General features: G+C 51.9%; 1 protein-coding gene across 1 annotated transcript in view; it reads right to left on the bottom strand.

Moving 5' to 3' along the window:
• Nucleotides 1-3,311: 3,311 nt before the first annotated feature.
• Nucleotides 3,312-22,114, bottom strand: part of ppp1r17 (protein phosphatase 1 regulatory subunit 17) — a 22,598-nt gene continuing 3,795 nt past the window's right edge. The window contains exons 3-4 of the mRNA XM_072450361.1: nt 20,821-20,937; nt 3,312-3,466 (exon numbers count right to left, since the gene is read on the bottom strand). Coding sequence (XP_072306462.1) covers nt 3,396-3,466; nt 20,821-20,937 — 188 coding nt within the window. The 3' untranslated portion in view covers nt 3,312-3,395. The remainder of the gene's footprint in view (nt 3,467-20,820; nt 20,938-22,114) is intronic.

Below are 22,114 nucleotides of genomic sequence, written 5' to 3'. Positions count from 1 at the left end.
GCAGCACTACACGCAGCACAGACACGCAGCACTACACGCAGCACAGACACGCAGGACTGACACGCAGCACAGACATGCAGCACAGACACGCAGCACTACACGCAGCACAGACACGCAGCACTACACGCAGCACAGACACGCAGGACTGACATGCAGCACAGACATGCAGCACAGACACGCAGCACAGACACGCAGCACTGACATGCAGCACAGACATGCAGCACAGACACGCATCACAGACACGCAGCACTGACATGCAGCACAGACACGCAGCACAGACACGCAGCACTGACATGCAGCACTAAACGCAGCACAGACACGCAGCACTGACATGCAGCACTGACACGCAGCACAGACATGCAGCACTGACATGCAGCACTACACGCAGCACAGACACGCAGCACTGACATGCAGCACTGACACGCAGCACTGACATGCAGCACAGACATGCAGCACTGACACGCAGCACTGACATGCAGCACAGACATGCAGCACTGACATGCAGCACTACACGCAGCAATACACGCAGCACAGACACGCAGCACAGACACACAGCACAGACATGCAGCACTACAGGCAGCACTGACACGCAGCACTGACATGCAGCACTACACGCAGCACAGACACGCAGCACTGACATGCAGCACTGACACGCAGCACTGACATGCAGCACTACACGCAGCACTACACGCAGCACAGACACGCAGCACTACACGCAGCACAGACACGCAGGACTGACACGCAGCACAGACATGCAGCACAGACACGCAGCACTACACGCAGCACAGACACGCAGCACTACACGCAGCACAGACACGCAGGACTGACATGCAGCACAGACATGCAGCACAGACACGCAGCACAGACACGCAGCACTGACATGCAGCACAGACATGCAGCACAGACACGCAGCACAGACACGCAGCACTGACATGCAGCACAGACACGCAGCACAGACACGCAGCACTGACATGCAGCACTAAACGCAGCACAGACACGCAGCACTGACATGCAGCACTGACATGCAGCACTACACGCAGCACAGACACGCAGCACTGACATGCAGCACTGACACGCAGCACTGACATGCAGCACAGACATGCAGCACTGACACGCAGCACTGACATGCAGCACAGACATGCAGCACTGACATGCAGCACTACACGCAGCAATACACGCAGCACAGACACGCAGCACAGACACACAGCACAGACATGCAGCACTACACGCAGCACTGACACGCAGCACTGACATGCAGCACTACACGCAGCACAGACACGCAGCACTGACATGCAGCACTGACACGCAGCACTGACATGCAGCACAGACATGCAGCACTACACGCAGCACAGACATGCAGCACTACACGCAGCACTGACATGCAGCACAAACATGCAGCACTACACGCAGCACAGACACGCAGCACTGACATGCAGCACTGACACGCAGCACTGACATGCAGCACTACACGCAGCACAGACACACAGCACAGACATGCAGCACTACACGCAGCACTGACATGCAGCACTGACATGCAGCACTACACGCAGCACAGACACGCAGCACTGACATGCAGCACTGACATGCAGCACTACACGCAGCACAGACACGCAGCACTGACATGCAGCACTGACACGCAGCACTGACATGCAGCACAGACATGCAGCACTGACACGCAGCACTGACATGCAGCACAGACATGCAGCACTGACATGCAGCACTACACGCAGCACAGACACGCAGCACTACACGCAGCACAGACATGCAGCACTACACGCAGCACTGACACGCAGCACTGACATGCAGCACTACACGCAGCACAGACACACAGCACAGACATGCAGCACTACACGCAGCACTGACACGCAGCACTGACATGCAGCACTACACGCAGCACAGACACGCAGCACTGACATGCAGCACTGACACGCAGCACTGACATGCAGCACTACACGCAGCACAGACACACAGCACAGACATGCAGCACTACACGCAGCACTGACATGCAGCACAGACATGCAGCACTACACGCAGCACATTGCAGTATTGCCAGAGCACAAGAAACGTTACTGAATAATGCTCAAGTGTTCAGTCGATTAATTAGTCTTACTATTTAAACATAAATGTATTTAAATATGTTAAAAAGTTCCTTTCTATAATTTGAAAAACACCCACCATATTGTTATATGTTATTTACACTGTATTTAAGTACGATATATTCAACATGAACTGTTAATTGGCTAATTAACATATTTTTTAGTGTCTGTACAGGTGGATATGTCCACTCTGCCAGCGACCAGTCAACAATGCAAATGTTCATTCATTCATTCATAATTTCCCGGATAAAACTGCAGGAAAATTGACATCTTTCATTTCAAACATTAAACATTTAACAGATGGCACAGGCAAATTGTTGAAGACAATTATATTTTAAAGACACATCATTTACACATCATTTATCAGTCCTTAAACGTGCATCTCAAATTTGAGAACTAAAACTTTTGTGTGTGTGAGTCTTGGTGCTATCTACTGCTGCAGATGGAATTACACACAGTTTAAGATAAACATAGTTCCATGACTTCAGCGCATTTGAACTGGCCTCTCACGTCATGGTCTGGGACTGCAGTTGTACTGATTGTAATAAGACGGGATAAATTCACAGAACAAGTCTGGAGAGGATTTATGGAGTTAAAAAAGAAGAAGAGAAGAAGATTCTCTGCGCCACATCACAGATGGAGAAAATGCCATTTGCAGAGGAGTGTTTTTGGCGCCCGGAGGGGAGGACTTTCTACCCAGGATTCCTCAAACGGTGAATGAAGCTACATGTACTCCAGGTGTGTTTTTGATGAAGAACAATGTTAGAACAGGGTTAAAAACTCCAAAAAGTTCATTATGCATAATATGTGTTCTTTAAGTTTACCTTATGCATTATTTTGTACATTTAAAGCCTTTCAATTCCATCTAAGGCAATTTGTAAGTATGTATAATGTCCCCTAAAACTGTGAACAGTGATTAATACTAAATATGCTGTTTGACTTTTTCTTTCTTTTCTTGCCAGTGACAGGTGGGGGGCTTCTCCTGTACCTCCACCTGTGGCATTTCTATGGACCCAATGTATTTTTACTGACAAAATTATAAAAATAAAGCAACTGTACACAAATGCAGCACTTATACTCTTCTTGTACAAACCCACATTTCTTGTGGGTTTGTACAAGAAATGTGTATCACCCCAATAAATCATTAAACATGGAGTTGGAAATCATTGAATTCCCTGGTAAAGAGTGATGAATATAAAGAAACTATTTTACAAGTTTAGAGGAAAAGTTACATTTAATAGTGCACATAAAACATGTCAGACAATAATAGTTAACATATTCAAAAATGCAATTAATAATTTAGTTCCCGACATGCTTTTCCTGGTCCTCCAAGTACACGACCTTCGTCTCCACTTTCATCTGACGCACTCCTGCAAAGAACATGCTCTTATGTTAGCACCACCAGAGCAACGGAAATCACTCATTCATGTCTCAATCAACATGTTCTCTCAAGGACCCATTCACGGTGTTCAGGGTGTCTGGCCTAAGGGCACAAGACCGTGCATGGGCACTCGCTTCTTATAACAAAGAGATGCTAACTCACTCTGCTGTGACGCTAACTCCCTCAGCTGTGGCGCTAACTCCCTCAGCTGTGATGCTAACTCTCTCTGCTGTGGCGCTAACTCACTCTGCTGCGACGCTAACTCACTCTGCTGTGGCGCTAACTCACTCTGCTGTGACGCTAACTCACTCTGCTGTGACGCTAACATATACTGCTGTGACGCTAACTCACTCTGCTGTGACGCTAACTCACTCTGCTGTGACGCTAACGTACACTGCTGTGACGCTAACTCACTCTGCTGTGACGCTAACTTACTCTGCTGTGACGCTAACTCACGCTGCTGTGACGCTAAGTCACTCTGCTGTGACGCTAACTCACTCTGCTGTGACACTAACGTACACTGCTGTGACGCTAACTCACTCTGCTGTGATGCTAACTCACTCTGCTGTGACGCTAACTCACTCTGCTGTGACGCTAACGTACACTGCTGTGACGCTAACTCACTCTGCTGTGATGCTAACGTACTCTGTTGTGACGCTAACTCACTCTGCTGTGACGCTAACTTACTCTGCTGTGACGCTAACTCACTCTGCTGTGACGCTAACGTACACTGCTGCGACGCTAACTCACTCTGCTGTGACGCTAACTCACTCTGCTGTGACGCTAACTCACTCTGTTGTGACGCTAACTCACTCTGCTGTGATGCTAACTCACTCTGCTGTGACGCTAAGTCACTCTGCTGTGACGCTAACTGTGAAGCTAAGAGGCTAACTCACTCTGCTGTGACGCTAACTCACTCTGCTGTGGCGCTAACTCACTCTGCTGTGACGCTAACTCACTCTGCTGTGGCGCTAACTCACTCTGCTGTGGCGCTAACTCACTCTGCTGTGACGCTAACTCACTCAGCTGTGGCGCTAACTCACTCTGCTGTGAGGCTAACTCACTCTGCTGTAATGCTAACTCACTCTGCTGTGGCGCTAACTCACTCTGCTGTGACGCTAACTCACTCTGCTGTGACGCTAACTCACTCTGCTGTGACGCTAACTCACTCAGCTGTGGCGCTAACTCACTGCTGTGACGCTAACTCACTCAGCTGTGGCGCTAACTCACTCTGCTGTGACGCTAACTCACTCTGCTGTGGCGCTAACTCACTCTGCTGTGACGCTAACTCCCTCAGCTGTGGCGCTAACTCCCTCAGCTGTGATGCTAACTCTCTCTGCTGTGGCGCTAACTCACTCTGCTGTAATGCTAACTCACTCTGCTGTGGCGCTAACTCACTCTGCTGTGACGCTAACTCACTCTGCTGTGACGCTAACTCACTCAGCTGTGGCGCTAACTCACTCTGCTGTGACGCTAACTCACTCAGCTGTGGCGCTAACTCACTCTGCTGTGACGCTAACTCACTCTGCTGTGGCGCTAACTCACTCTGCTGTGACGCTAACTCCCTCAGCTGTGGCGCTAACTCACTCTGCTGTGACGCTAACTCCCTCAGCTGTGGCGCTAACTCCCTCAGCTGTGATGCTAACTCTCTCTGCTGTGGCGCTAACTCACTCTGCTGTGACGCTAACTCACTCAGCTGTGGCGCTAACTCACTCTGCTGTGACGCTAACTCACTCTGCTGTGGCGCTAACTCACTCTGCTGTGACGCTAACTCCCTCAGCTGTGGCGCTAACTCCCTCAGCTGTGATGCTAACTCTCTCTGCTGTGGCGCTAACTCACTCTGCTGTAATGCTAACTCACTCTGCTGTGGCGCTAACTCACTCTGCTGTGACGCTAACTCACTCTGCTGTGGCGCTAACTCACTCTGCTGTGACGCTAACTCCCTCAGCTGTGGCGCTAACTCACTCTGCTGTGACGCTAACTCCCTCAGCTGTGGCGCTAACTCACTCTGCTGTGACGCTAACTCCCTCAGCTGTGGCGCTAACTCACTCTGCTGCGACGCTAACTCACTCTGCTGTGGCGCTAACTAACTCTGCTGTGACGCTAACTCACTCTGCTGTGACGCTAACATATACTGCTGTGACGCTAACTCACTCTGCTGTGACACTAACGTACACTGCTGTGACGCTAACTCACTCTGCTGTGATGCTAACTCACTCTGCTGTGACGCTAACTCACTCTGCTGTGACGCTAACGTACACTGCTGTGACGCTAACTCACTCTGCTGTGATGCTAACGTACTCTGTTGTGACGCTAACTCACTCTGCTGTGACGCTAACTTACTCTGCTGTGACGCTAACTCACTCTGCTGTGACGCTAACGTACACTGCTGCGACGCTAACTCACTCTGCTGTGACGCTAACTCACTCTGCTGTGACGCTAACTCACTCTGTTGTGACGCTAACTCACTCTGCTGTGATGCTAACTCACTCTGCTGTGACTCTAAGTCACTCTGCTGTGACGCTAACTGTGAAGCTAAGAGGCTAACTCACTCTGCTGTGACGCTAACTCACTCTGCTGTGGCGCTAACTCACTCTGCTGTGACGCTAACTCACTCTGCTGTGGCGCTAACTCACTCTGCTGTGGCGCTAACTCACTCTGCTGTGACGCTAACTCACTCAGCTGTGGCTCTAACTCACTCTGCTGTGACGCTAACTCACTCTGCTGTAATGCTAACTCACTCTGCTGTGGCGCTAACTCACTCTGCTGTGACGCTAACTCACTCTGCTGTGACGCTAACTCACTCTGCTGTGACGCTAACTCACTCAGCTGTGGCGCTAACTCACTCTGCTGTGGCGCTAACTCACTCTGCTGTGGCGCTAACTCACTCAGCTGTGGCGCTAACTCACTCTGCTGTGGCGCTAACTCACTCTGCTGTTACGCTAACTCACTCAGCTGTGGCGCTAACTCACTCAGCTGTGACGCTAACTCACTCTGCTGTGATGCTAACTCACTCTGCTGTGGCGCTAACTCACTCTGCTGTGACGCTAACTCACTCTGCTGTGACGCTAACTCACTCTGCTGTGGCGCTAACTCACACAGCTGTGGCGCTAACTCACTCTGCTGTGACGCTAACTCACTCTGCTGTGATGCTAACTCACTCAGCTGTGGCGCTAACTCACTCTGCTGTGACGCTAACTCACTCAGCTGTGGCGCTAACTCACTCTGCTGTGACGCTAACTCACTCTGCTGTGGCGCTAACTCACTCTGCTGTGACGCTAACTCCCTCAGCTGTGGCGCTAACTCCCTCAGCTGTGATGCTAACTCTCTCTGCTGTGGCGCTAACTCACTCTGCTGTAATGCTAACTCACTCTGCTGTGGCGCTAACTCACTCTGCTGTGACGCTAACTCACTCTGCTGTGACGCTAACTCACTCAGCTGTGGCGCTAACTCACTCTGCTGTGACGCTAACTCACTCAGCTGTGGCGCTAACTCACTCTGCTGTGACGCTAACTCACTCTGCTGTGGCGCTAACTCACTCTGCTGTGACGCTAACTCCCTCAGCTGTGGCGCTAACTCACTCTGCTGTGACGCTAACTCCCTCAGCTGTGGCGCTAACTCCCTCAGCTGTGATGCTAACTCACTCAGCTGTGGCGCTAACTCACTCTGCTGTGACGCTAACTCACTCAGCTGTGGCGCTAACTCACTCTGCTGTGACGCTAACTCACTCTGCTGTGGCGCTAACTCACTCTGCTGTGACGCTAACTCCCTCAGCTGTGGCGCTAACTCCCTCAGCTGTGATGCTAACTCTCTCTGCTGTGGCGCTAACTCACTCTGCTGTAATGCTAACTCACTCTGCTGTGGCGCTAACTCACTCTGCTGTGACGCTAACTCACTCTGCTGTGACGCTAACTCACTCAGCTGTGGCGCTAACTCACTCTGCTGTGACGCTAACTCACTCAGCTGTGGCGCTAACTCACTCTGCTGTGACGCTAACTCACTCTGCTGTGGCGCTAACTCACTCTGCTGTGACGCTAACTCCCTCAGCTGTGGCGCTAACTCACTCTGCTGTGACGCTAACTCCCTCAGCTGTGGCGCTAACTCCCTCAGCTGTGATGCTAACTCTCTCTGCTGTGGCGCTAACTCACTCTGCTGTGACGCTAACTCACTCAGCTGTGGCGCTAACTCACTCTGCTGTGACGCTAACTCACTCTGCTGTGGCGCTAACTCACTCTGCTGTGACGCTAACTCCCTCAGCTGTGGCGCTAACTCCCTCAGCTGTGATGCTAACTCTCTCTGCTGTGGCGCTAACTCACTCTGCTGTAATGCTAACTCACTCTGCTGTGGCGCTAACTCACTCTGCTGTGACGCTAACTCACTCTGCTGTGGCGCTAACTCACTCTGCTGTGACGCTAACTCCCTCAGCTGTGGCGCTAACTCACTCTGCTGTGACGCTAACTCCCTCAGCTGTGGCGCTAACTCACTCTGCTGTGACGCTAACTCCCTCAGCTGTGGCGCTAACTCACTCTGCTGCGACGCTAACTCACTCTGCTGTGGCGCTAACTAACTCTGCTGTGACGCTAACTCACTCTGCTGTGACGCTAACATATACTGCTGTGACGCTAACTCACTCTGCTGTGACACTAACGTACACTGCTGTGACGCTAACTCACTCTGCTGTGATGCTAACTCACTCTGCTGTGACGCTAACTCACTCTGCTGTGACGCTAACGTACACTGCTGTGACGCTAACTCACTCTGCTGTGATGCTAACGTACTCTGTTGTGACGCTAACTCACTCTGCTGTGACGCTAACTTACTCTGCTGTGACGCTAACTCACTCTGCTGTGACGCTAACGTACACTGCTGCGACGCTAACTCACTCTGCTGTGACGCTAACGTACACTGCTGCGACGCTAACTCACTCTGCTGTGACGCTAACTCACTCTGCTGTGATGCTAACTCACTCTGCTGTGACGCTAAGTCACTCTGCTGTGACGCTAACTGTGAAGCTAAGAGGCTAACTCACTCTGCTGTGACGCTAACTCACTCTGCTGTGGCGCTAACTCACTCTGCTGTGACGCTAACTCACTCTGCTGTGGCGCTAACTCACTCTGCTGTGGCGCTAACTCACTCTGCTGTGACGCTAACTCACTCAGCTGTGGCGCTAACTCACTCTGCTGTGACGCTAACTCACTCTGCTGTAATGCTAACTCACTCTGCTGTGGCGCTAACTCACTCTGCTGTGACGCTAACTCACTCTGCTGTGACGCTAACTCACTCTGCTGTGACGCTAACTCACTCAGCTGTGGCGCTAACTCACTCTGCTGTGGCGCTAACTCACTCTGCTGTGACGCTAACTCACTCAGCTGTGGCGCTAACTCACTCTGCTGTGGCGCTAACTCACTCTGCTGTTACGCTAACTCACTCAGCTGTGGCGCTAACTCACTCAGCTGTGACGCTAACTCACTCTGCTGTGATGCTAACTCACTCTGCTGTGGCGCTAACTCACTCTGCTGTGACGCTAACTCACTCTGCTGTGACGCTAACTCACTCTGCTGTGGCGCTAACTCACACAGCTGTGGCGCTAACTCACTCTGCTGTGACGCTAACTCACTCTGCTGTGATGCTAACTCACTCAGCTGTGGCGCTAACTCACTCTGCTGTGACGCTAACTCACTCAGCTGTGGCGCTAACTCACTCTGCTGTGACGCTAACTCACTCTGCTGTGGCGCTAACTCACTCTGCTGTGACGCTAACTCCCTCAGCTGTGGCGCTAACTCCCTCAGCTGTGATGCTAACTCTCTCTGCTGTGGCGCTAACTCACTCTGCTGTAATGCTAACTCACTCTGCTGTGGCGCTAACTCACTCTGCTGTGACGCTAACTCACTCAGGTGTGGCGCTAACTCACTCTGCTGTGGCGCTAACTCACTCTGCTGTGGCGCTAACTCACTCAGCTGTGGCGCTAACTCACTCTGCTGTGGCGCTAACTCACTCTGCTGTGACGCTAACTCACTCAGCTGTGGCGCTAACTCACTCAGCTGTGACGCTAACTCACTCTGCTGTGATGCTAACTCACTCTGCTGTGGCGCTAACTCACTCTGCTGTGACGCTAACTCACTCTGCTGTGACGCTAACTCACTCTGCTGTGGCGCTAACTCACACAGCTGTGGCGCTAACTCACTCTGCTGTGACGCTAACTCACTCTGCTGTGACGCTAACTCACTCAGCTGTGGCGCTAACTCACTCTGCTGTGACGCTAACTCACTCAGCTGTGGCGCTAACTCACTCTGCTGTGACGCTAACTCACTCTGCTGTGGCGCTAACTCACTCTGCTGTGACGCTAACTCCCTCAGCTGTGGCGCTAACTCCCTCAGCTGTGACGCTAACTCTCTCTGCTGTGGCGCTAACTCACTCTGCTGTGACGCTAACTCACTCAGCTGTGGCGCTAACTCACTCTGCTGTGACGCTAACTCACTCAGCTGTGGCGCTAACTCACTCAGCTGTGACGCTAACTCACTCTGCTGTGATGCTAACTCACTCTGCTGTGGCGCTAACTCACTCTGCTGTGACGCTAACTCACTCTGCTGTGACGCTAACTCACTCTGCTGTGGCGCTAACTCACACAGCTGTGGCGCTAACTCACTCTGCTGTGACGCTAACTCACTCTGCTGTGATGCTAACTCACTCAGCTGTGGCGCTAACTCACTCTGCTGTGACGCTAACTCACTCAGCTGTGGCGCTAACTCACTCTGCTGTGACGCTAACTCACTCTGCTGTGGCGCTAACTCACTCTGCTGTGACGCTAACTCCCTCAGCTGTGGCGCTAACTCCCTCAGCTGTGATGCTAACTCTCTCTGCTGTGGCGCTAACTCACTCTGCTGTAATGCTAACTCACTCTGCTGTGGCGCTAACTCACTCTGCTGTGACGCTAACTCACTCAGCTGTGGCGCTAACTCACTCTGCTGTGGCGCTAACTCACTCTGCTGTGGCGCTAACTCACTCAGCTGTGGCGCTAACTCACTCTGCTGTGGCGCTAACTCACTCTGCTGTGACGCTAACTCACTCAGCTGTGGCGCTAACTCACTCAGCTGTGACGCTAACTCACTCTGCTGTGATGCTAACTCACTCTGCTGTGGCGCTAACTCACTCTGCTGTGACGCTAACTCACTCTGCTGTGACGCTAACTCACTCAGCTGTGGCGCTAACTCACTCTGCTGTGACGCTAACTCACTCTGCTGTGGCGCTAACTCACTCTGCTGTGACGCTAACTCCCTCAGCTGTGGCGCTAACTCCCTCAGCTGTGATGCTAACTCTCTCTGCTGTGGCGCTAACTCACTCTGCTGTAATGCTAACTCACTCTGCTGTGGCGCTAACTCACTCTGCTGTGACGCTAACTCACTCAGCTGTGGCGCTAACTCACTCTGCTGTGGCGCTAACTCACTCTGCTGTGGCGCTAACTAACTCAGCTGTGGCGCTAACTCACTCTGCTGTGGCGCTAACTCACTCTGCTGTGACGCTAACTCACTCAGCTGTGGCGCTAACTCACTCAGCTGTGACGCTAACTCACTCTGCTGTGATGCTAACTCACTCTGCTGTGGCGCTAACTCACTCTGCTGTGACGCTAACTCACTCTGCTGTGACGCTAACTCACTCTGCTGTGGCGCTAACTCACACAGCTGTGGCGCTAACTCACTCTGCTGTGACGCTAACTCACTCTGCTGTGATGCTAACTCACTCTGCTGTGGCGCTAACTCACTCTGCTGTGACGCTAACTCACTCTGCTGTGACGCTAACTCACTCTGCTGTGGCGCTAACTCACACAGCTGTGGCGCTAACTCACTCTGCTGTGACGCTAACTCACTCTGCTGTGACGCTAACTCACTCAGCTGTGGCGCTAACTCACTCTGCTGTGGCGCTAACTCACTCAGCTGTGGCGCTAACTCACTCAGCTGTGGCGCTAACTCACTCTGCTGTGGCGCTAACTCACTCTGCTGTGGCGCTAACTCACTCAGCTGTGGCGCTAACTCACTCTGCTGTGGCGCTAACTCACTCTGCTGTGACGCTAACTCACTCAGCTGTGGCGCTAACTCACTCAGCTGTGACGCTAACTCACTCTGCTGTGATGCTAACTCACTCTGCTGTGGCGCTAACTCACTCTGCTGTGACGCTAACTCACTCTGCTGTGACGCTAACTCACTCTGCTGTGGCGCTAACTCACACAGCTGTGGCGCTAACTCACTCTGCTGTGACGCTAACTCACTCTGCTGTGACGCTAACTCACTCAGCTGTGGCGCTAACTCACTCTGCTGTGACGCTAACTCACTCAGCTGTGGCGCTAACTCACTCTGCTGTGACGCTAACTCACTCTGCTGTGGCGCTAACTCACTCTGCTGTGACGCTAACTCCCTCAGCTGTGGCGCTAACTCCCTCAGCTGTGACGCTAACTCTCTCTGCTGTGGCGCTAACTCACTCTGCTGTGACGCTAACTCACTCAGCTGTGGCGCTAACTCACTCTGCTGTGACGCTAACTCACTCTGCTGTGGCGCTAACTCACTCTGCTGTGACGCTAACTCCCTCAGCTGTGGCGCTAACTCCCTCAGCTGTGATGCTAACTCTCTCTGCTGTGGCGCTAACTCACTCTGCTGTAATGCTAACTCACTCTGCTGTGGCGCTAACTCACTCTGCTGTGATGCTAACTCACTCTGCTGTGACACTAACGTACACTGCTGTGACGCTAACTCACTCTGCTGTGATGCTAACTCACTCTGCTGTGACGCTAACTCACTCTGCTGTGACGCTAACGTACACTGCTGTGACGCTAACTCACTCTGCTGTGATGCTAACGTACTCTGTTGTGACGCTAACTCACTCTGCTGTGACGCTAACTTACTCTGCTGTGACGCTAACTCACTCTGCTGTGACGCTAACGTACACTGCTGCGACGCTAACTCACTCTGCTGTGACGCTAACGTACACTGCTGCGACGCTAACTCACTCTGCTGTGACGCTAACTCACTCTGCTGTGACGCTAACTCACTCTGTTGTGACGCTAACTCACTCTGCTGTGATGCTAACTCACTCTGCTGTGACGCTAAGTCACTCTGCTGTGACGCTAACTGTGAAGCTAAGAGGCTAACTCACTCTGCTGTGACGCTAACTCACTCTGCTGTGGCGCTAACTCACTCTGCTGTGACGCTAACTCACTCTGCTGTGGCGCTAACTCACTCTGCTGTGGCGCTAACTCACTCTGCTGTGACGCTAACTCACTCTGCTGTGGCGCTAACTCACTCTGCTGTGACGCTAACTCCCTCAGCTGTGGCGCTAACTCCCTCAGCTGTGATGCTAACTCTCTCTGCTGTGGCGCTAACTCACTCTGCTGTAATGCTAACTCACTCTGCTGTGGCGCTAACTCACTCTGCTGTGACGCTAACTCACTCTGCTGTGACGCTAACTCACTCAGCTGTGGCGCTAACTCACTCTGCTGTGACGCTAACTCACTCAGCTGTGGCGCTAACTCACTCTGCTGTGACGCTAACTCACTCTGCTGTGGCGCTAACTCACTCTGCTGTGACGCTAACTCCCTCAGCTGTGGCGCTAACTCACTCTGCTGTGACGCTAACTCCCTCAGCTGTGGCGCTAACTCCCTCAGCTGTGATGCTAACTCTCTCTGCTGTGGCGCTAACTCACTCTGCTGTGACGCTAACTCACTCAGCTGTGGCGCTAACTCACTCTGCTGTGACGCTAACTCACTCTGCTGTGGCGCTAACTCACTCTGCTGTGACGCTAACTCCCTCAGCTGTGGCGCTAACTCCCTCAGCTGTGATGCTAACTCTCTCTGCTGTGGCGCTAACTCACTCTGCTGTAATGCTAACTCACTCTGCTGTGGCGCTAACTCACTCTGCTGTGACGCTAACTCACTCTGCTGTGGCGCTAACTCACTCTGCTGTGACGCTAACTCCCTCAGCTGTGGCGCTAACTCACTCTGCTGTGACGCTAACTCCCTCAGCTGTGGCGCTAACTCACTCTGCTGTGACGCTAACTCCCTCAGCTGTGGCGCTAACTCACTCTGCTGCGACGCTAACTCACTCTGCTGTGGCGCTAACTAACTCTGCTGTGACGCTAACTCACTCTGCTGTGACGCTAACATATACTGCTGTGACGCTAACTCACTCTGCTGTGACACTAACGTACACTGCTGTGACGCTAACTCACTCTGCTGTGATGCTAACTCACTCTGCTGTGACGCTAACTCACTCTGCTGTGACGCTAACGTACACTGCTGTGACGCTAACTCACTCTGCTGTGATGCTAACGTACTCTGTTGTGACGCTAACTCACTCTGCTGTGACGCTAACTTACTCTGCTGTGACGCTAACTCACTCTGCTGTGACGCTAACGTACACTGCTGCGACGCTAACTCACTCTGCTGTGACGCTAACGTACACTGCTGCGACGCTAACTCACTCTGCTGTGACGCTAACTCACTCTGCTGTGATGCTAACTCACTCTGCTGTGACGCTAAGTCACTCTGCTGTGACGCTAACTGTGAAGCTAAGAGGCTAACTCACTCTGCTGTGACGCTAACTCACTCTGCTGTGGCGCTAACTCACTCTGCTGTGACGCTAACTCACTCTGCTGTGGCGCTAACTCACTCTGCTGTGGCGCTAACTCACTCTGCTGTGACGCTAACTCACTCAGCTGTGGCGCTAACTCACTCTGCTGTGACGCTAACTCACTCTGCTGTAATGCTAACTCACTCTGCTGTGGCGCTAACTCACTCTGCTGTGACGCTAACTCACTCTGCTGTGACGCTAACTCACTCTGCTGTGACGCTAACTCACTCAGCTGTGGCGCTAACTCACTCTGCTGTGGCGCTAACTCACTCTGCTGTGACGCTAACTCACTCAGCTGTGGCGCTAACTCACTCTGCTGTGGCGCTAACTCACTCTGCTGTTACGCTAACTCACTCAGCTGTGGCGCTAACTCACTCAGCTGTGACGCTAACTCACTCTGCTGTGATGCTAACTCACTCTGCTGTGGCGCTAACTCACTCTGCTGTGACGCTAACTCACTCTGCTGTGACGCTAACTCACTCTGCTGTGGCGCTAACTCACACAGCTGTGGCGCTAACTCACTCTGCTGTGACGCTAACTCACTCTGCTGTGATGCTAACTCACTCAGCTGTGGCGCTAACTCACTCTGCTGTGACGCTAACTCACTCAGCTGTGGCGCTAACTCACTCTGCTGTGACGCTAACTCACTCTGCTGTGGCGCTAACTCACTCTGCTGTGACGCTAACTCCCTCAGCTGTGGCGCTAACTCCCTCAGCTGTGATGCTAACTCTCTCTGCTGTGGCGCTAACTCACTCTGCTGTAATGCTAACTCACTCTGCTGTGGCGCTAACTCACTCTGCTGTGACGCTAACTCACTCAGCTGTGGCGCTAACTCACTCTGCTGTGGCGCTAACTCACTCTGCTGTGGCGCTAACTCACTCAGCTGTGGCGCTAACTCACTCTGCTGTGGCGCTAACTCACTCTGCTGTGACGCTAACTCACTCAGCTGTGGCGCTAACTCACTCAGCTGTGACGCTAACTCACTCTGCTGTGATGCTAACTCACTCTGCTGTGGCGCTAACTCACTCTGCTGTGACGCTAACTCACTCTGCTGTGACGCTAACTCACTCTGCTGTGGCGCTAACTCACACAGCTGTGGCGCTAACTCACTCTGCTGTGACGCTAACTCACTCTGCTGTGACGCTAACTCACTCAGCTGTGGCGCTAACTCACTCTGCTGTGACGCTAACTCACTCAGCTGTGGCGCTAACTCACTCTGCTGTGACGCTAACTCACTCTGCTGTGGCGCTAACTCACTCTGCTGTGACGCTAACTCCCTCAGCTGTGGCGCTAACTCCCTCAGCTGTGACGCTAACTCTCTCTGCTGTGGCGCTAACTCACTCTGCTGTGACGCTAACTCACTCAGCTGTGGCGCTAACTCACTCTGCTGTGACGCTAACTCACTCAGCTGTGGCGCTAACTCACTCAGCTGTGACGCTAACTCACTCTGCTGTGATGCTAACTCACTCTGCTGTGGCGCTAACTCACTCTGCTGTGACGCTAACTCACTCTGCTGTGACGCTAACTCACTCTGCTGTGGCGCTAACTCACACAGCTGTGGCGCTAACTCACTCTGCTGTGACGCTAACTCACTCTGCTGTGATGCTAACTCACTCAGCTGTGGCGCTAACTCACTCTGCTGTGACGCTAACTCACTCAGCTGTGGCGCTAACTCACTCTGCTGTGACGCTAACTCACTCTGCTGTGGCGCTAACTCACTCTGCTGTGACGCTAACTCCCTCAGCTGTGGCGCTAACTCCCTCAGCTGTGATGCTAACTCTCTCTGCTGTGGCGCTAACTCACTCTGCTGTAATGCTAACTCACTCTGCTGTGGCGCTAACTCACTCTGCTGTGACGCTAACTCACTCAGCTGTGGCGCTAACTCACTCTGCTGTGGCGCTAACTCACTCTGCTGTGGCGCTAACTCACTCAGCTGTGGCGCTAACTCACTCTGCTGTGGCGCTAACTCACTCTGCTGTGACGCTAACTCACTCAGCTGTGGCGCTAACTCACTCAGCTGTGACGCTAACTCACTCTGCTGTGATGCTAACTCACTCTGCTGTGGCGCTAACTCACTCTGCTGTGACGCTAACTCACTCTGCTGTGACGCTAACTCACTCTGCTGTGGCGCTAACTCACACAGCTGTGGCGCTAACTCACTCTGCTGTGACGCTAACTCACTCTGCTGTGACGCTAACTCACTCAGCTGTGGCGCTAACTCACTCTGCTGTGACGCTAACTCACTCAGCTGTGGCGCTAACTCACTCTGCTGTGACGCTAACTCACTCTGCTGTGGCGCTAACTCACTCTGCTGTGACGCTAACTCCCTCAGCTGTGGCGCTAACTCCCTCAGCTGTGACGCTAACTCTCTCTGCTGTGGCGCTAACTCACTCTGCTGTGACGCTAACTCACTCAGCTGTGGCGCTAACTCACTCTGCTGTGACGCTAACTCACTCTGCTGTGGCGCTAACTCACTCTGCTGTGACGCTAACTCCCTCAGCTGTGGCGCTAACTCCCTCAGCTGTGATGCTAACTCTCTCTGCTGTGGCGCTAACTCACTCTGCTGTAATGCTAACTCACTCTGCTGTGGCGCTAACTCACTCTGCTGTGATGCTAACTCACTCTGCTGTGACACTAACGTACACTGCTGTGACGCTAACTCACTCTGCTGTGATGCTAACTCACTCTGCTGTGACGCTAACTCACTCTGCTGTGACGCTAACGTACACTGCTGTGACGCTAACTCACTCTGCTGTGACGCTAACTCCCTCAGCTGTGGCGCTAACTCCCTCAGCTGTGATGCTAACTCTCTCTGCTGTGGCGCTAACTCACTCTGCTGTAATGCTAACTCACTCTGCTGTGACGCTAACTCACTCTGCTGTGACGCTAACTCACTCAGCTGTGGCGCTAACTCACTCTGCTGTGACGCTAACTCACTCAGCTGTGGCGCTAACTCACTCTGCTGTGACGCTAACTCACTCTGCTGTGGCGCTAACTCACTCTGCTGTGACGCTAACTCCCTCAGCTGTGGCGCTAACTCCCTCAGCTGTGACGCTAACTCTCTCTGCTGTGGCGCTAACTCACTCTGCTGTGACGCTAACTCACTCAGCTGTGGCGCTAACTCACTCTGCTGTGACGCTAACTCACTCTGCTGTGGCGCTAACTCACTCTGCTGTGACGCTAACTCCCTCAGCTGTGGCGCTAACTCCCTCAGCTGTGATGCTAACTCTCTCTGCTGTGGCGCTAACTCACTCTGCTGTAATGCTAACTCACTCTGCTGTGGCGCTAACTCACTCTGCTGTGATGCTAACTCACTCTGCTGTGACACTAACGTACACTGCTGTGACGCTAACTCACTCTGCTGTGATGCTAACTCACTCTGCTGTGACGCTAACTCACTCTGCTGTGACGCTAACGTACACTGCTGTGACGCTAACTCACTCTGCTGTGATGCTAACGTACTCTGTTGTGACGCTAACTCACTCTGCTGTGACGCTAACTTACTCTGCTGTGACGCTAACTCACTCTGCTGTGACGCTAACGTACACTGCTGCGACGCTAACTCACTCTGCTGTGACGCTAACGTACACTGCTGCGACGCTAACTCACTCTGCTGTGACGCTAACTCACTCTGCTGTGACGCTAACTCACTCTGTTGTGACGCTAACTCACTCTGCTGTGATGCTAACTCACTCTGCTGTGACGCTAAGTCACTCTGCTGTGACGCTAACTGTGAAGCTAAGAGGCTAACTCACTCTGCTGTGACGCTAACTCACTCTGCTGTGGCGCTAACTCACTCTGCTGTGACGCTAACTCACTCTGCTGTGGCGCTAACTCACTCTGCTGTGGCGCTAACTCACTCTGCTGTGACGCTAACTCACTCAGCTGTGGCGCTAACTCACTCTGCTGTGACGCTAACTCACTCTGCTGTAATGCTAACTCACTCTGCTGTGGCGCTAACTCACTCTGCTGTGACGCTAACTCACTCTGCTGTGACGCTAACTCACTCTGCTGTGACGCTAACTCACTCAGCTGTGGCGCTAACTCACTCTGCTGTGGCGCTAACTCACTCTGCTGTGACGCTAACTCACTCAGCTGTGGCGCTAACTCACTCTGCTGTGGCGCTAACTCACTCTGCTGTTACGCTAACTCACTCAGCTGTGGCGCTAACTCACTCAGCTGTGACGCTAACTCACTCTGCTGTGATGCTAACTCACTCTGCTGTGGCGCTAACTCACTCTGCTGTGACGCTAACTCACTCTGCTGTGACGCTAACTCACTCTGCTGTGGCGCTAACTCACACAGCTGTGGCGCTAACTCACTCTGCTGTGACGCTAACTCACTCTGCTGTGATGCTAACTCACTCAGCTGTGGCGCTAACTCACTCTGCTGTGACGCTAACTCACTCAGCTGTGGCGCTAACTCACTCTGCTGTGACGCTAACTCACTCTGCTGTGGCGCTAACTCACTCTGCTGTGACGCTAACTCCCTCAGCTGTGGCGCTAACTCCCTCAGCTGTGATGCTAAATCTCTCTGCTGTGGCGCTAACTCACTCTGCTGTAATGCTAACTCACTCTGCTGTGGCGCTAACTCACTCTGCTGTGACGCTAACTCACTCAGCTGTGGCGCTAACTCACTCTGCTGTGGCGCTAACTCACTCTGCTGTGGCGCTAACTCACTCAGCTGTGGCGCTAACTCACTCTGCTGTGGCGCTAACTCACTCTGCTGTGACGCTAACTCACTCAGCTGTGGCGCTAACTCACTCAGCTGTGACGCTAACTCACTCTGCTGTGATGCTAACTCACTCTGCTGTGGCGCTAACTCACTCTGCTGTGACGCTAACTCACTCTGCTGTGACGCTAACTCACTCTGCTGTGGCGCTAACTCACACAGCTGTGGCGCTAACTCACTCTGCTGTGACGCTAACTCACTCTGCTGTGACGCTAACTTACTCAGCTGTGGCGCTAACTCACTCTGCTGTGACGCTAACTCACTCAGCTGTGGCGCTAACTCACTCTGCTGTGACGCTAACTCACTCTGCTGTGGCGCTAACTCACTCTGCTGTGACGCTAACTCCCTCAGCTGTGGCGCTAACTCCCTCAGCTGTGACGCTAACTCTCTCTGCTGTGGCGCTAACTCACTCTGCTGTGACGCTAACTCACTCAGCTGTGGCGCTAACTCACTCTGCTGTGACGCTAACTCACTCTGCTGTGGCGCTAACTCACTCTGCTGTGACGCTAACTCCCTCAGCTGTGGCGCTAACTCCCTCAGCTGTGATGCTAACTCTCTCTGCTGTGGCGCTAACTCACTCTGCTGTAATGCTAACTCACTCTGCTGTGGCGCTAACTCACTCTGCTGTGACGCTAACTCACTCTGCTGTGGCGCTAACTCACTCTGCTGTGACGCTAACTCCCTCAGCTGTGGCGCTAACTCACTCTGCTGTGACGCTAACTCCCTCAGCTGTGGCGCTAACTCCCTCAGCTGTGATGCTAACTCCCTCAGCTGTGGCGCTAACTCACTCTGCTGCGACGCTAACTCACTCTGCTGTGGCGCTAACTCACTCTGCTGTGACGCTAACTCACTCTGCTGTGGCGCTAACTCACTCTGCTGTGACGCTAACTCCCTCAGCTGTGGCGCTAACTCACTCTGCTGTGACGCTAACTCCCTCAGCTGTGGCGCTAACTCCCTCAGCTGTGATGCTAACTCTCTCTGCTGTGGCGCTAACTCACTCTGTTGTGACGCTAACTTACTCTGCTGTGACGCTAACTCCCTCAGCTGTGGCATGGACTTTCGGACTAGTGAACCTTCCGACTAGTGAACCTTCGGAACCCTCTCTCAGCTGTGATGCTAATTTAACATTTGAAATTCATGTTTTGTCGGCAAAAAAGGGCTATTTTCTACTAGTCCTAAGCAAGCTTTTGTAAGAAAAACATGAAAGACTCATCCCCAAAATGTCCAAATACTTCTAACGGATAAATGTCAAAATAGAAAATTCTGTCATCCATTATTGTTTCCCAAGCTTGCTGTTTTGTGGAAACAAGGCGGAAAAAAGGATTTAAATCATTTATCAGGAAAAAAAAACATGAATGGAATACAACTTATGGGGAACTGTGTCTTCTTTCAATGCGTGGCAAAGTAAACACCGGCTCAGAGACAGACTGTGAGAATAAAGAGACATTCACTGGACTGTGTCACAGGAATGATCACTTCAGGGTCTGATGAGGCTCTTTCTGTGGCGTGTGTCTGGACTTAAGAGATCAGTTTCCCTTTTTTGGATTGACAGTTCGCAGATCACTTGGCCAGCACGCAAGTTGCTAAATATATGTCTAAAATGAGCTAAATTGATTGCTTGTTTGTATATGCTGTTTATGAAAAAGCAAAACAGGATGAACGGATGAGCCGTATGAACTGGAAAATAAACTGTTCGACGGAGAGACTAAAAAAGACATTTACACTTTGTCCTCTGATATTCCCCACTGTTAAATAAAGCCTGTTCCTCTTTCACCTGTCAATACATAAAGTCTACTTGTACCTTAACCTTGGCTTGCAAATTTGTAAATAATGGCCGTTTGAAAATATGTCGGACTCTAATAAAAAAAACGTAAAAGTTATGGCCAATTCAGGTATAAAAATGACAAAAGTGTAGTAAAAGTCCCTAAAAGGTCACAAAGGTTAAAACATGGTTGAAAGAGAGAAGCCATTAAGTTGACTCATGTGTTCATTTGACCTGGAATGTGTGGAGGAAAGGTGAGCACGGGCGTGTCCTTTCTGCGGGGTTTCTTCAGCTGGTCCTCAGGGTGTGGCTCCGGGCTCAGGGCCTCTGGGTCTTCACTCAAATCCTGGACTTAAACCAAAGACGACTGTAAAGACACTGAGTCAGATTTGACTTTATTCAGTTTTATGTGGCAGGTAAATGTTGACAGTGGGTGGAAGAAATATAATGAAAATAATAACAATTTAATATATTAAATGTCTAATGTGTAACTTTTCTTTGGGAGCGTCAGCCGCCTGCTTGTCTCCAGGAAGATAGTATTGTTTACACACTCTGTCTCATCACACACTCTCATCTCATAGTCTCATGTCTAAACTGATTCTAGGCGGCAGTCGAGGCCCCTGCCATCACAGGAGGAGCTCGGAGTAGAGCTGCTACTCCTCCAGCCTCCTGGGTGCTTGTTTTGGGCATGTCCCACTGAGAAGAGGCCCTGTGGAAGACCCAGGACACGCTGGAGGGACTGTGTCCCTCGGCTGGCCTGGGAACGCCTCGGGATCCCCCAGAGCAGTTGGAAGAAGTGTCTGGGGAGAGGGAAGGTCTGGTTGTCCCTGCTTGGACTGATACCCCCGTGACCCGGCCCCGGATAAGCAGAAGAAGATGGATGGATGTTCTGCCAGGCTCTTTCTGAACTTACATTAAGTGCATTTGATGCAACCACGTTATTAAGTCTGTATACTACGTAGTACTACTGCAGTTAGTCAGTACTCTGATCGGATCCATTGACGTTCAGGTCAGCGGTGTGATCGCAGCTGCCTCAGGAGAATACTGCTATGATGTCCTTGGGCAAGACACTTCACCCGCCTCGCCCCCAGTGTCTGCGTACACCGGTATGTGAACGGGTGAATGGTTCCTCGATGTAAAGTGCATTGTGTGCCTTAAAGGATCGTCTTATGTCGTCTTGTGTTTGTCATGAATCCTGATCTTTGTGGATTCAGTTTGGGAGGATTTGTTCCGTTCTTTTGGACATAATTGAGGTGAATAAACGATAGTCACCTTCAGAATAGAAATAGTCTCTATGAGGCACAGTCGGTCCTTCCCTTCTTTTGGTCTCAGGGATATGATGGCCTCTTTCACACTAGGAGGGGAGGAGTTACACACTAGGAGGGGAGGAGTTTCACACTAGGAGGGGAGGAGTTTCACACTAGGAGGGGAGGAGTTTCACACTAGGAGGAGAGTTTTCTTAAGTGCCCAGTTGAAAGTTGGTAAAAGCAGAGCTAGAAGCCGTCACTCTCTGGAGATTTATTTGTTT

The sequence above is a fragment of the Eucyclogobius newberryi genome, unplaced genomic scaffold (genome assembly GCF_026437365.1).
Source record: "Eucyclogobius newberryi isolate DKJ021-1_F unplaced genomic scaffold, fEucNew1.0.hap1 SCAF_18, whole genome shotgun sequence".
NCBI classification, from domain to species: Eukaryota; Metazoa; Chordata; class Actinopteri; order Gobiiformes; family Gobiidae; genus Eucyclogobius; species Eucyclogobius newberryi.
This window is presented reverse-complemented; position numbering and strand designations above follow the sequence as displayed.